Raw genomic sequence first — 15,783 nt, forward strand, 5'->3', positions numbered from 1 at the left:
GAAAAATGGCAATATGGTAATGGGACCTCTCTGAAACCCTTCCGCTGGCTCTGGGCTGCTTCAGCTCACCAAGGAGCTGGGTGCTGGGCACGAGGCAGAGCGGCCACCTGCCACGCACTTCCTGCCTCCTGGGTTGGGGTCTCTGCCCCCAAGAGGAGCAGCAGTGGCAGCTCCAAGCCCCTCTTCCCAGCTTAGACAGGGCTGTGGTGAGGAGGGTGATGGGCTGCCAGCAGCACAGACACTCTGGACCTCCATGCTGGGGATCAGCTTGGAGGCAAGTCCTCGCCTTGGAGGACTCATTAGACAAGTGCCCACCATGATCGGCTTGGGCTTCGAGACTGACTCTGAGGGTTAGGGGACCAGATGAGGGACCTGGACAGCACAGGCCTCATACTGCAGCCAGCAAAATACATTTCAGCCTATTTGAATAGTTGAGTCAATGTACAGGTCAGCAGGAAGCTCTTGGCTGTGTGTGACCCTGGGGACCGAATCTGGGAACAGCAAAGCAGCCGAGCAACCTCCCTTGTGTACTTTGTCTCCTCCCCGGCCCACCCCTCCTGCTGCCTCAGAGACTCGGCAGAGCCCCCAAGCCAGGGTTCACTACCTACCTCCTGGCAAAAACTTGCATATTTAAAAGCTCCTGGGGTGAATTCCAAAAACATCATATTTAGCAAAAGTGTACATGTGGATGATTGCTTTTGTATTAAGTTCAAGGACAGGTACAACCCCTCCAGGGTGATAAAACCAAAAAAACCAAACCCACTGCCACAGAGTCAATTCTGACTCATCGTGACCCTGTAGGACAGAGTCGAACTGCCCCATAGAGTTTCAAAGGAGTGCCTGGCGGATTCAAACTGCCGACCCTTTCATTAGCAGCCGTAGCACTTAGCCACTACGCCACCAGGGTTTAGTGGGTACCCTGGGTGGGAGGAGGGACTAGTGGGTAATGGGAACAGCTCACATTGCCTGCCATCTTGGAGATACTCCAGCCTTAGGGAGAGGCCTGGCTCTCAGCCCTGTGCGTCTTTCCCAACAGTCAGAAGAGGATATCAATGTTGCAGCTTTCGGCAAGGAGCAGCCTGAGAATATCTCAAACCCCACGTACGAGAATACCACCTCAGCTCCCCCAGAACCCTCCTACGACCCCTTTGCCGTGAGTCTGCATTTTTATCTAGGGGTGGGCACAGTTGCGGTACAGAGGAATGATGTCTTTCAGCAAATGTCAATGGAAAGCCACTGCACTAAGAAAAGCTCACTTCTGAAATGTGTCTCAGACAGACAGACTAAAAGCCAATATTGGAGCTGACAGAAGCCAGCTTGGTTGTTCAGAGTTCCTGGGTTCTTTGTGATAGATGGCAGACTGGTGTTGTCCGTTGCCGTCAAGTCAGCTCCAAATGATAGAGACCTTATGTATAACTGAACGAAACGTTACCCAGTCCTGCTCCATCTTCATGATCGTTGGTATGCTCATGTCCATTGTTGCAGCCATTCCAACCGAGGGGCTCATCTGCCAGCATTTCACTGGACAATATTCTGTTGTGATCATGCAGTTTTCTTTGGCTAATTTTTGGAAGTACATTTCCAGGCCTTTCTTCCTAGTCTCTTTGAGTCTGGACGCTCCACTGAAACATATCCACCACGGGTGACCCTGCTGGTATTTGAAATACCAGTGGCATAGCTTTCAGCATCATAGCAACACACAAGCCACCACAGTAGGACAGACTAACAGGCGGGTGATGGACATGGCAGAAGCCTCCCATAATCAGAGGCAGGGGAGAGCTCCAGGTCACCCTACCTCAACCTCACGACCAGAGAAATGTCACAATGAAAGCAAGTCTCAGAGTCAATTCTGCCAAAAATTCTCGTAACATTTATGAGGTAGCTGGAGCAAAATAAAACATAAGGCCTATAGAAAGAATTTTTCTTCTAGCTGTCCTGTGAACTGATACTCACCGTGTCATCCAGGATTCCTCCTCCCGCCTACCCCACTCCCGCCCACCCCCAGTCATCAGAGCTGTCTCTTCCTTTTGGAGCTACTTGTCTTCAATGACGCCTTTTCTATCTTGTGGGTAGGTGTTCTGATCTGGTCTTCGGAGAAACCAGAACCAGCTGCTGTGGACTCAGCTCCGACTCACGGTGGCCCCATGTGTGTAAGAGTAGGACTGTGTTCCATAGGGTTCTCCAAGGTTGATTTTTCAGAAGCAGACCACTAGGCCTTTCTTTTGAGGTGCCCCTGTGTGGACTCAAACCACCAACCTTTCGGTAAACAGCTGAGTGCACCACCCAGGAACTCCAGTCTTCCACAAAGGGATCATTTATTTCTAGAACTAGTGGTCCTTGAGTTTAGATGAGGCCTCCACTGACAACTTCAACCCAAGAGGACCCCGTGGCAGGTACTCCATGAACATAAATGTGGAAGGTATACACAGCTTCTAGTTTGTCACCGGTTCTGGACTGAGAGGCTAGGGAGAAAATTAATTCTTTTCTAGTCTATGAAAATCAGAAAAATTGACAGCCAGTCCTTGTTTACTTCAACGGGCTAACCAAGCCAAGGAAATATTTGAGTCTTAGCTTGTGTGGTTCCACAAAACTCGAGCAATGTTAACTGAAGCCACACAGCTTCTATAACCGTTTTTTGTGTGTATGTATGTGAATTCTTCCCACCCTCCAAGACCATACCGTGGTTACTGAATTTTTTTGAGTGGTACCGAAGCATTACAAAAATGTTTTCTTGCATCATTTTTACGCTTTGATGTTATTGTTTCTCTGAAGTAAACCAAATGTAAGTATCTTATAGTTACTAGTGCCTATGGTAAAAAACAAAAACAAAAAACCCTATTATTGTCCAGTCGATTTCAACTCATAGCGACCCTATAGGACAGAGCAGAACTGCCCCATAGGGTTTCCAAGGAGCACCTGGTGGATCTCAACTGCTGACCTTTTTGGTTGGCAGCCAAGCTCTTAACCACTGCACTAGCAGGGCTTCCTGCAGTGCCTATGGTAGCAGATTTAATATATTTGTAATAGATTGAAAAATGCCCAGATCACAAATCCTATTTTGTTTTTTAACGAACCCATGTAAAAGTTTCTGGTCCAAATTCCAATGTAAATTCAGCAAAATTGCATTTACTAATAGGAGTTTATTTCCATAAGCATTGTTATATTGAAATCAACCTCAAAAAAACAGAGGGAATGAAGTCATACATCCTGTTCAGTGAGTTCCATGCCATCCCAGCTGTCTGTCTTCCTCTAAGGGCTCCATCAGCACCATGCCTAAACGATTCACCTGAGACAGGTGAGATGAAATCATAGAAGCAAGATTCAGCTAAACCTTCTATTGAGACCAGGTGACAAAAATCTTCTAGTAACAGGAATCTAAAGCCTAGGGTGCCAACTCAAACAATGACATGCTATTCTCACGCCTTTTATATTGAAGGGTGGGGTTGCTGGTACAATATTTGTGGCCAATCCAGACATCTTGAATACCACCCATTTCACCCCAAAAAAGCCGTGCCTAGTATCCATTATGCTAATTAACAAGGCCTGGGTGCTGATCGGAGCTGAAAACAAGAGAAGGTTTGGCGGGGCTTCTGATTAGACTCAAACAGTAAAGAACCACCCTCGGCTCAAGATGAATTTTCAAACTGAGATTTTTTTTTTATAATCACGTTATTTGTTGTTAGCTGTCATCGAGTCAGCCCCTGACTCATGGTGACCCCATGTGCAACAAAACGAAACACCGCCAGCCCTGCACTATCCCCATAATCAGTTGTGATCGGATCATTGCGACCCACAGGGTTTTCATTAGCTTATTTTCAGAAGTAGATCACCAGGCCTTTCTTCCATAATTATATTAACAGCACAGCGCCTGGCACATTTATGGGGTTTTTTCATACATTGTAAATGCATTATCTAATTTAATTCTCATCCTACCCTATTAGGTAAACAGTATGACCCTTTAGAGATGAGGTTATAGCTGCAACAATAGGCTGAAAAATACCAACGACTATGAGAATGACAGAACCAGGCAGTGTTTCCTTCTGTTATACATAAGGTCACCATGAGTTGGAGCTGACTTGACGCCAACTAACAGCAATTATAGATGAGGTTAGGTGATTGGCACAGAACTGCACAGGTTCAAGCACCAGAGACTGTCCCCGGAACACATGCCCTTAACCACCATACCATCCCACCTCCCAACTCAATACAGCAGGCTGAACGAATGTTCCCACCCCACCTGTCCACAGGGGCTCTGGGAACAAGCCACAACTGAGGCCTCAGACCGGTAGCCAGAAGAAATGCTCACCCCAGGATTAAGCAGGCAGAACATTCCACCTCCTTTCTGAGTGTTTCACAGACTTCTTTTTTCCAGGACTCCGACCCCCTCGGGGGACTTTGAGGACCAGTCCATCATCACCCACAAGGCCAAAGGAGGGTCCTCAAAAAGACTATCAACTGTGAATTCTCAGCACCAGTTGCCTTTTGGGGATGTAAAGTCCTTTAACACATTAAAGTATGAAGCACTCAGAAGCCATACCTCATCTCTTTGGTTAATCTAGGTATTATTTTGTATCCGTGGGTGATGAACCATTTATTACCATGGTCCCTGTCTACCCACCAACCCAGGGTGACTTCTCCCTCCTCTCAACCTCTGTTGCCCATCCTTTGTTCGTTTCGATGATGTTACATTATGGGTATCTGTGATCTTGTCTTATGTCCCAATTAGATTGTAAGCTCCCAAAGTCAGGGACTGTGCCTCATTCATCTTTGTATCCCAGCACCTGGCACAGTGCCTGATACATGAAATGTGCTCAATAAATGTTTATGGAACAGACATGAAGTCAGCTGAACAAACCTAGTGAACAGCTATGATGGGAAACAAAAGCAGTCTTCGCCACAGGAAGGATTGAACTTTGAAGGCAGAATCAACTCATTAGAACTAATTAGGGCCTTCTCAATTAGTCAACATCTGCCTTATAGAATTCTTCTTTCTTAATCAAGTTGTATTTGCTGGTTTGTTTATTTTAAGGAGACATGATAACCACAATGAGATTGCACTTCATAGCCACAATAATGGCTATAATCAAAAAGATGAACAATAACAAATGATGGCGAAGATGTGGAGAAAATGGAACCCGCATGTTGCTGGTGCAAATATAAAGTGGTGCAGCTGCTATGAAAAAGTTCCTCAAAAAGTTAAACCTAAAATTACCATCCAAAACCAAATCTGTTGCCACAAAGTTGATTCCAACTTATAGCAACCCTATAAGAGGGAGTAGAATTGCCCCATAGGGTTTCCAAGGAGTGCTGGTAGATTCGAACTGCCACCTCCTGGTTAGCAGCTGAACTCTTAACTACTGCGTCACCAGGGTTCCAGAATTACCATATGATGTAGCGATGCCATTTTCAGATCTCAAAGAGAATGAAAATATATGCCCACACAAAAACCTGTACAGGAATGTTGACAGCAGCATTATTCATAAGTCAAAAGGCAGAAGCATCATCAACAGATGAATGGATAAACAAAATGTGATACATCCACACAGTGGAGGATTGTTCGGCCCTAAAAGGAGAATAAAGTCCTGGTACAGGCTACAACAAGGATGACCCTTGAAAACATTATGCTAAGTGAAAGAAGCTAGTCACAAAAAGCCACATATTGTATGATTCCACTTACATGAAATGTCCAGGATGGGTAAATCCATAGAGGCGGACGTTAGATTAATGGTTACCAGAGGCTGGGGGCAGCAGAATGGGGAGTGGACTGCTGATGGATACAGGGTTTCTTTTTTTATATAATTTTTATTGTGCTTTAAGTGAAAGTTTACAAATCAAGTCAGTCTCTCACACAAAAACCCATATACACCTTGGTACACACTCCTAATTACCCTCCCCCTAATGAGACAGCCTGCTATCTCCCTCCACTCTCTCTTTTCGTGTCCTTTTCGCCAGCTTCTAACCCCCTCCACCCTCTCATCTCCCCTCCAGGCAGGAGATGCCCAACACAGTCTCAAGTGTCCACCTGATCCAAGAAGTTCACTCCTCACCAGCATCCCTCTCCAACCCATTGTCCAGTCCAATCCATGTCTGAAGAGTTGGCTTCAGGAATGGTTCCTGTCCTGGGGCAACAGAAGATCTGGGGGCGGTGACCACCGGGGTCCTTCCAGTCTCAGACCATTAAGTCTGGTCTTATGAGAATTTGGGGTCTGCATCCCACTGCTCTCCTGCTCCCTCAGGGCTTCTCTGTTGTGTTCCCTCTCAGGGCAGTCATCAGTTGTAGCTGGGCACCATCTAGTTCTTCTGGTCTCAGGATGATGTAGTCTCTGGTTCATGTGACCCTTTCTGTTTCTTGGGCTCATAATCGCCTTGTGTCCTTGGTGTTCTCCATTCTCCTTTGATCCAGGAGGATTGAGACCAGTCAATGCATCCCAGGTGGCTGCTTGCCAGCATTTAAGACCCCAGACGCCACTCTTCAAAGTGGGATGCAGAATATTTTCTTAAAAGATTTTATCATGCCAACTGACTTAGATGTCCCCTGAAACATGGTCCCCAGACCCCTGCCCCTGCTACACTGGCCTTCGAAGCATTCAGTTTATTCAGGAAACTTCTTTGCTTTTGGTTTAGTCCAATTGTGCTGACCTCCCCTACACAGGGTTTCTTTTGCAGGTAATGAAAATGCGGAATTCTGTAGCAGTAATGGTTGCACTGTCTTGTAAATATACCAAAAACCACTGAATTACACACTTTAAAAAGGTAAATTCTATGGTATGTAAAACTAGAATTAACACTATCATTTTTCCAAACGTTGTAGGTGGGCTGGCTTTGGAGTCTTAATACAATGAACCTGTCAAAAAAAAAGGTTGAATATGCACAAATACGCACCCAAACCCCTTCCTTCACAGGACAAAGGGAAATCTCTGCCCAAGTGTGCACCAGGTATTAGGCAGGGTTAAAATTAACATTTCGGGGGTGGTATTGGTTTATTGGTAGTTGCCTTCAGAAGCAAATCATTGGGCTTTACTTCCGAGGCGCCTCTTGGTGAGTTTGAACCGCCAACCTTTTGGTTAGTAGTCGACTGGTTGGCCATTTGTGCCACTCAAGGACTACATTTGGGGGTGTTGGGTTCAATTTAAAGGTTTCAAAAGACTGTTACTACAGCATGCTTTCCTACAAAGCTTGCACCTGCTGCAGCCTTTTGCCCCCTGAGAGAAACCAGCCTCGGGGTGAAACCAGTACCACCAAGAGTGGATGGAGAAATGGAGTCAGAAGAACCCTGAAGACTGTGCAGTCCTGAGACGCAGGCCATCCCCTTTACAGTTTACGCCACCTCCAGTGAAACGAGACCTTAGGTGTGAGTCTAACAGTTAAGCACTCAACTACTAACGAAAACGTTGGTGGTTTGAACCCACCTGGAGGTGCTTCAGAAGAAAGGCCTAGCAATCTGTTTCCGAAAGGTCACAGCCTTGAAGACCCTTGGAGCACAGTTTTACTCTGACACACATGGTGTCACCATGAGTCAAAAACCACTCAACAGCATCTGCTTTGGGTTTTTTTTAGTGAAACTTGGTACAGCGCCCCCTTGGGGCCACTGGCCCACATTGCGTACTTACTCCCTTGATACGTTTAAACTCACTTCTCTTAAGAGTCATGGCTTGTCTGAATTGACAGTGGTCTGAGATCACCATGCTCTAGACAGCATAAGGGTGCAGGGGTGCCTCAGGCCCCCCACAATGCCCCTGTAAGTAAAGCAGCCCTCCTTTAGCTGGTTTATACATTGGCTTCTTCATGAGATGATTTGGAGAGGAATATACGAGAATGGCAGAAAAAAAAACAAAGTTTGAAAACCATCAACCCAACCACCCTTTTCCAGATGAGATAATGAGGCCCAGAGAAACTGTGAGCAGCCACAGGTGATGCTACTAAATGGTATAAACTGGACACAGCTGTAAGAATTGAGGTCCCCCCTCCCCGTTGCCACAGCTCCTGGTCCAGTGCCCAGCAGCCCCCACAGATGGCGCTTGGCTCTACGCTCCATTATGGTCTCAAATTTCGCCCTAATGGAGGTTCTCTCACATTCTCATCATGTTTATAGCAGTATTCACAAGGACCTGAGCTTTTAAAGTCTTAAACCGTAATTCAGTTTGCATCATTTTACTACAACTCAGGACACAAAATTCATGCGGATCTAAAACTTCCTTAGCACGTTTATTCTACACCTATGGGAAATCAGTCCCCAATTGGAAATGGCTCGCTCCAATTAAAGCACGCAAAATAAAATCAGAGTCCTTCCAACGTGAGTCACGCTGAGCAGAGTATAGGTCAAGGAAAACACCCTAAGGGAGCATCGGGCTGCATCTTTATATAGGAGCACGCCACAAAACTTCTTGTTCACGGTGTCCTGTTATTGTCCTGAGTTCCTGTTGTGTCAGTTTCTCAGTAAGGCTTATTATTTGCTAGGATCCTAGCCCTAAGGGGCAGACAAGGGGTGTATGTGGCGGGGTGCTATGCATATGTGGGCTCCCTTAGTTAGTAGTTGAGGAAAAAAAATAATACTGAGCTCACACGGTGGTCGTGGAAGATCAAATGTCAACAAGCAGGGAACAGCATGTGTTATTGTATCAGGTAGGACTCTTCATCTTGCAAGCATCAGAAAACCCAACTCTACATTGGCTTGAACAGCAAGGGGAATTTATTGGCTGGTATGGAAGGCCCTGAGGAGGGAGGCATCAGGGTTGATTCTATTCAGGGGTTCAGCAAGGTGATCAAATATCCAGTTTCTCCTCACATCTCTACTCGGCCTTTGGAGGTGTTGGCCTCATAGCAATTTTCCTTAGGGGTTTAACTGGACTATGGGTTCCAGGATTCATACTCATCCATGTAAGTACCACTCAAGAGAGAAAACCTCTCTCAGAAACTGGCTCAGACAAGTGAGGAAACAAGCCTTTCCTAAAACAGCAAACCGCCCCCCAACCTCCCCTGGGGTCTGAAAATGTCACATGCTAATTGCCTGAGGCAAAGCGACAGGGTCATCCTGATTGGCTTAGCTCAATCAGGCCCATCCAATCAGCTACTCCCAATGATTGACCGCTCCCTCTTCAGTGTTCCCAAAGCTCATGGGACATAAATTTCACTGCACTATTTTTTTTTTTTTTATGGCGTAGTCGTTAAGTGCTATGGCTGCTAACCAAAAGGTCACCAGTTCGAATCCGCCAGGCGCTCCTTGGAAACTCTATGGGGCAGTTCTACTCTGCCCTACAAGGTCGCTAGGAGTCAGAATTGACTCAATGGCAACAGGTCTGGTTTTTGGTTTTTTGGATAGCCAGTTGAGGAAGCCCTGGTGGTGTAGTGGTTAAGAGCTACAGTTGCTAACAAAAAGGTCAGCAGTTTGAATCCACCAGGAGCTCCCTGGAAACCCTATGAGGCAGTTTTGATATGTCCCATAGGGTTGCTATGAGTTGGAATCAACGGCAATGGGTTTGGTTTGTTTTTTTATAGCCAGTTGAAAGAAGCCCTGTGGCACAGCGGTTAAAGTGCTTGGCCGTGAACCAAAAAGGTAGGCGGTTCAAACCTGAAGTAAGATGGGGTTTTCTGCTCCTGTAAAGATTATAGCCTTGGAAGCCCTGTGGGGCAGTTCTACTCTGTCCTGTAGGGTCACTGAGTCAGAATCAACTCAACAGCAGTGGGTTTTTGGTTTTGGGGGTAGCCAGATGAAAGAGGAGATTCACAGCAGGCTCTCTGTCTGGGTTAGTAACCAGTTCACTGATGTGAAATAACCATTTCACCCTTCCCACTCTTGACAACATACCCGTCCATTCTGAGCCCTGGGACAGGAGTCAACGAGCTCCCATCAAACGTGCCCTCCGTGGGGCAGAGACCTTGTCTGTGGTGTTCAATTCCTAGAACAGTACTGGGTGCATGGCAGGCCCTCAGGAGGAAAAAGCTGTGCACCAAATGAAGCTTGGAGGAGTGTGGGGTCAACGGACCCCACCCCAGAGGACAGCAAGACAAGGGCTGCACTCATGGACCATTACCCCCTGTTCCCTCCAGCTGGTGTACCCTGGACACAGTGGGAGGACATGACAAGGCTACCAATGCTGGACACCTCTAACGGCAAAGGCCTTATCAAGACGGGGATATGGACTGTGAGCTGGGAGGGGAAAAAACAACCTCATGGAGCTAGTTACAAAGAAATTCTGAAACATTTTTTAACTAGGTATGCTTCTGGGAGAAGGGAGTAAGATATCAGCACAATGAGAGGTCAAGAACATTGAAGCATTTAAAAACGAAACACATTTAAACTTTTAAAAACAAGTTCTTCAAAATATTTATATCCAAAATCCAGTAGTAAACTGACTTCATAACTAACTGCTGTCAAATCAGTTGCAGATCCTGGTGATCCCACGCGGGACAGAGTAGAACTGTGCCCCGGAGGGTTATCAGTGGCCGATTATTCACAAGTAGATAGCCAGGACTTAATTCTGAGGCACCTATGCACAGATTCAAGCCTCCAACCTTCAGGTTAACAGCCAAGCGTGTTAACTGTTTGCACCACCCAGCAATTCCAACTTCGTAACATTTACTCTTAATTCAGTATATTTTAAACATTAACACATTGCTTCCAATTTCTGGCTTCCCTGATAATTTGCTTACGAACACGTGAATCATCAGTTTCTCCTTGTCCTCAGGAAGGAAACTGCCCTGTGGGAGAACACGGCGGTTACCTGCTGCCCACTAAGGCTGTGCTCACACCAAGTTTTCTGTCTGTAGCCAACTTACACAGTCTTCGAACTCTCAAAAAAAAGTAGGTGTACTTCCTGGGGGTGGGTGAGGTGAAAGCAGTGAGAAAAGAGCCATATCCTTCACCCTTTCTCTCAGGGACGATCTTTTCTGGGGCCATTAGAATCAGATACGGCTTTGCCACTGACTTAAGCACGCCAAACAGGTACCTTACGATAAACTGGCTGATACAATGCAAACTTTTTATTTAGCAGTACCACATAATACATAAAATCAGCATTTAGAATAAATAGCAAATACACATTCAGAATAAATAGGTGGTCTACCTAATTTGTATTTGTTGTGCTTGATATTCATACAGGCACAATCTATCATTCCACTAAATAATTAGAAAATAGTTTCCTAAGTCAGGGTTGGAGCCTGCAGCTCTCAAGAAGTACAGAGGCACTGCTACAGCTGGGTTCCACGGGAAGCAGCCAAGGTCACGTGCAGGAAGTTTACAGAAGTGCTCTTGGGAATGGAGTAAAGGAAGCAGGACTGGCAGAGGGAAGAGACAGGCTGTAATGCAGACATATCGAGGCCTCAGCTGACCCCATGGGGGGCTCTGGAGCTGGACAGGTGTCCCAAGTTGGGGTGAATAGGCAAGGCCTTTGTACCCCCACATCAACCAGAAGTTTACAGGCTGCTCCAGCAAGGGGATGTGACCTTGGGGAGGCAATGCTCTTCAGCAGAGGAAATGCCCAAAGAGGGCTGGCAGCTGTGACCTGGTTGGCCAGTAGTTTGATCAGTAGGTTGACCAGCAGCACAACCAGCAATTGGGAGAATAAGTCCTTCTGTCCTGAAGGGGAATCTGGGTGCAGAAGAGGTATATTCAACTAGTATCTGAGCCTGGCAGCTCAAGTACACAAAATGAAGCAATTATGCCATGTGCCACAAATACAACATTTTGCTATACTTACCACAAGCAAAGACACCCAGAAAGTAAATTGTAAGGGAATGTGGCACATTTAACTACAAAACCTCTTTCCACTATCTGCACCCAAGCTAGGAGGTTATTCATCTACAGGCTTTCGGCAGAGAACTCTTGCCATTGACACCAACACAACCCATTAGAGCAAGGGCACACGATGGCCCAAGGACCAAATCCCGTCTGCTGCCTGTTTTTGTAAATAAAGTTTGAACAGAACTCAACCATACCCCTTTCTTGAGTAGTTGCAACAGAGAATGGCCAGCAAAGTCAAAAATACTTATTAGCTAGCCCTTTACAGGGAAAGTTTGCCAAACTCTGCATTAGAGAAACTAAACTTGCTTTTTTTCCCTAACACACTAGTGATGTCAAAGGTTAACTGAACTTTGTCAGGCTCCCAAATGCTAAGGCAAGAAAAGACAAAGAGAAGTTGGAAATCAGAATTAAGACGGTAAAACATAGGCTCTCTTAGTACTTAAATAGAACAATCAAGGAACCTTGCCTCCGGCCAGATTTAGTCTTAGAGCGTTCTAGATGAAAGGCTCCCAAGTGGTTCTTTGGCAGCAAAGGAGCATTCGGGACAGTGGAATTCAATTCCAGTAGTTAGCACACTCTCTGCAGCTTAAAACGTCTTTTGGGAGGAGACAGGAGAACCCATTTAGTTCATCCAAAGCTAAACTAGCTAAAAGGAAATTACTTTTCATTTCTCCTTTGCAATAATTACCAGGGCCAATGCGTTCAAAGTAACTAGTAATTTAGTCTGAAACGTGCTCAGATCAACAAAGGTGATTACATGGCATTAATGTTACATCAGAAAATGAAGCTGAAGATAATTTAAAAAGGGGGGGGGGAATGTTAGGAGGAAACTAGGAGCTATAAGCCAAACACCTAAATTTTTTTTACAGCCAGGTTTCATCTCTAAACGCAACTTTAGGAAGCTTCAGCTGTGCCGGCCCGTTCCAAGGCAGCCTGCCGCGGTGACCACGAGCCTTGGTGAGCTGCCACGGCTGGCCACTGGACTAAGGATTTGTTTTCACATCATTCTTAGAAAATCAATCTAACCAATGCTAAAGACGATGATCTGTTAAATGTGCAAACTAATTTTATTCCGTTCACTTTCCAAATTGCTTTTTTAAATGGTAGAAAATAGATTCATTTCCCATGTTCCAATATGCTTTCATCAATGCACACAGCAGACAATAGCTGGTGAGAGCGAAATGCCCAGATCAGGGCGCCAAAATCCCAGCTGGGTCGCTAAGTAGGAGAACACCTCTGTCCCTGCTAGACTCAATGGCTGCCCTGACTCACGTGGCTGGCCATGGTTTGCTGTCCACCGGGGACACACTCAGTGGACCCTTCTGAGACAAGGCCACCACATGACAGATCTCAGTACTGCCAAGCTCAACCGCCCGGAGGCTGACACCCTCCTTAACGGCAGTAAAATTCACTATTCTTACCCCAAAAATGTATTTCTCCCCCAAGGCTTGGGTCACCTAACCCAGACATCCATGTAAACAGGTTTTTTAAATAGCTCTACTTTCCTCCTGAGTAAAAGAACATCCTATAACTGGCACCTAGTAGACACCCAATGAATAGTGTGATTAGATAAAAACCAAGAATTAAAATAAAAAAAAAAAAAGCCACTTCCTCACTCTGCTGCTCCAAAGCAGAAATTCTAGGCCCAGAGCACCAGCACATCTTTTTAGGACCCTGATACCAAGAAGTTCTGGGCACTGACCCTCACCCACTGAACACCACTCTCCAACGCACTGCTGCTTAAAACACTGAGGAACAGACAAACAAATGGATTGCTGCGCCTTATCTTGCTTACGACAAAATCTAGAGGGGATAAAAGGGAGCCTATCTGGGTCTAAGGGGCCACCGTCACCATTATAGTTAAACACAACAACATATCACTGCACAATTTCATTGTAACAAGCAGCATTACAAAAGATGCACTATAACTCACCAGTTTAATTTCTGTGTTTGGCAGGTAGCCTATGAACTGCCAAGCTGGCATTCTGTCACTAGCTGGTTACAATAAACTCATTACAGTAAAAACTGCTGAACAAGCAAGCATTCTCCAGAAGCCCCTTCAGGGATCTGCCACCCTTCCTCAGGGTCAAGAATATACGCTACTTGTATTGTCCCTAGAAGGAAAAAAGTTCACTTAGCAAGATCATCTCTAATTCTTTTCTCTTAACTTCAAGGACCTTTATTACCTACCATCTTAAACATGCCAAACACCAAAGAAAGCCACCCAAACACTGCAGGAGAAAAATCTAAGGGGAGAGAGGGTTGGGGATGGCTAAGAGGCGATGGCCACCTCCTTCCTCCCCCTACTGAACTCAGCACCTCTGCTCCCTGGACAACTCATGAGAGAGAGGCAGGCATCCATGTGATTCCCTCCAGAGACGATGACCACCAGTAGCCCATACGTTTCAACAAGAGTCCAATATGACCCAGCAGGTGCCACGTTCCATTGTCCTTCCTCCAATGAGCACATTAAACCAACACTTGGGTCCCTGTTTCAGGTTTAATATACTCCTGGGAGACCTTCCTCAAAAATTTTGGCTCTTCTGATCCTGCTGGTTTCTTGCAGCCTTATTCTAGAAAGTCTGCCCCACTACCTGGAAAGAGATTTTAACCAGGGATTTTGTGTCCTCACCTTCCATTCCTGGGAAAAACAGGGAATCCACCCAACACTCATTATACATCTGTCCTTTCCAGCTTGGGGTAGGAGAGAAGAAGCAGACCACTGAAGACAAGAGGTTAATGGAGTTGCAGCTTTTCTTGCTCCTTCTCGCTAAGTCCTTCCAGGGAGACTGAGTTTGCTTTGAAGAACAGGCTAGAATGCCAGTCTTGGTACCTAACGATTTGGGAATTAGCTTCTGTTTGGGGATCCTCTTTGTGACTTACTGCAGCATTATGCTACTGCAGAACGCACGAAATTATAAGCTTTCTGCAAACAGCTTGCTTCATGCCCCTGCGGTTCCCAGCGCACTGCGTGCAAGTGTTCAGTACATTTTCCACCCAAGAGTCAAGAACAGTTTCAAAACTTAGCCAGCTGGAACATGTACACGGCATCAAGAGGGCTCACCTGTCCCAGAAAAGCAGACATGTGTTGCAGTTTCCTAGCAACCCACAAGGCTGAATCATACAGAGTTTCAATATGAAGCTCGCCCTTCAGCCCTATTTTAACAGGACGTGCAGAGGCAGGCGGGGCCAGTGGACGGCTAGCTCCTGCCTCAACAACCTGGGGCGTATTCTCCAGAAAGTACAATAGAAATATCAAAAAGCATACCTGTATCTTTTCAGAAAGCAACGCTCAGACTCACACAAAGTCAACCCCACCATGTCCACTCAATAATCTGGGGCTCTCATTGATTCTGGCTTTTCCCACCGTTGGACACTTGGTTACTTGGCCTGGGCCTCCTGCAGGAGGGGGACTCTGAAGGTGGAGGTCCTGTCAGCCCACGCGGGAAGTTCGTGCTGCAGAGGCGTCCTCCTGGGGTAGAAGGTGTGGTTGACATCGTAGTTCAAGAGGCAGCTCAGAGACGCCATGTAGATGTCGGCAAACCGGGACAGGCGCCTCAGGAAGTAGGTTGGGTTCTGGTCTGTGCGGAACAGGCTTCCAAACTGGGCATTGAAGAAACTTTTGGTCATTTCTCTGAAGAAGCAAGGAAAAGAATGAAACAATGGAAAATGATTCGGAAAAGTCTGTTTTTAAATTATTGAAATTCAAATCGTGTATTGATTATTTTATAGGACTGTTCGAAAGAAAGAGTAGCCTATGCTATGTACAACCAAACAGCTCATGGGATTTGGTTTCTTGGTTTAGAGGTTTAGGGTCATGGTTCCACGGGACATCCCAGGTAATTGGCCTAATAATGTGTTTAGTGCTTCTGTTCTACCTCCTAGTTCGTTGCATAATGCCTGGGGTTTTAAAAGCTTGCAAGCAGCCGTCCAAGGCACAACAATTGGTCTCTATTTGCCTGGAGCAACAGGGGAAGAAGGAGAGTCAGAAATAGGAGGAGATGGAATGTGTGGCTAACTGCCTCCAGGAAAAACTGCCTCCT

General features: G+C 46.0%; 2 protein-coding genes across 4 annotated transcripts in view; one reads left to right on the forward strand and one right to left on the reverse strand.

The window, feature by feature from the left end:
• Positions 1 to 4,745, forward strand: part of STAB2 (stabilin 2) — a 213,803-nt gene extending 209,058 nt beyond the window's left edge. The window contains exons 68-69 of the mRNA XM_049884206.1: positions 1,037 to 1,153; positions 4,373 to 4,745. Of these exons, the coding sequence (XP_049740163.1) occupies positions 1,037 to 1,153; positions 4,373 to 4,399 (144 nt within the window). The 3' untranslated portion in view covers positions 4,400 to 4,745. The remainder of the gene's footprint in view (positions 1 to 1,036; positions 1,154 to 4,372) is intronic.
• The window catches only part of NT5DC3 (5'-nucleotidase domain containing 3), a 182,329-nt gene that overhangs the window by 104,633 nt on the left and 61,913 nt on the right, over positions 1 to 15,783 (reverse strand). For 2 of the 3 annotated variants that reach the window (XR_007517361.1, XR_007517360.1), the window contains exon 14: positions 14,373 to 15,374. Coding sequence is in view for 1 of the 3 variants with exons in the window: in XM_049884207.1 (XP_049740164.1) it covers positions 15,122 to 15,374 (253 nt within the window). In the remaining 2 variants the exon portion in view is untranslated. Of the gene's footprint in view, positions 1 to 4,814; positions 15,375 to 15,783 lie in introns of those variants that run through there. The other variant, XM_049884207.1, reaches the window with a different exon arrangement.

The sequence above is a fragment of the Elephas maximus genome, chromosome 4 (genome assembly GCF_024166365.1).
Source record: "Elephas maximus indicus isolate mEleMax1 chromosome 4, mEleMax1 primary haplotype, whole genome shotgun sequence".
NCBI lineage: Eukaryota > Metazoa > Chordata > Mammalia > Proboscidea > Elephantidae > Elephas > Elephas maximus.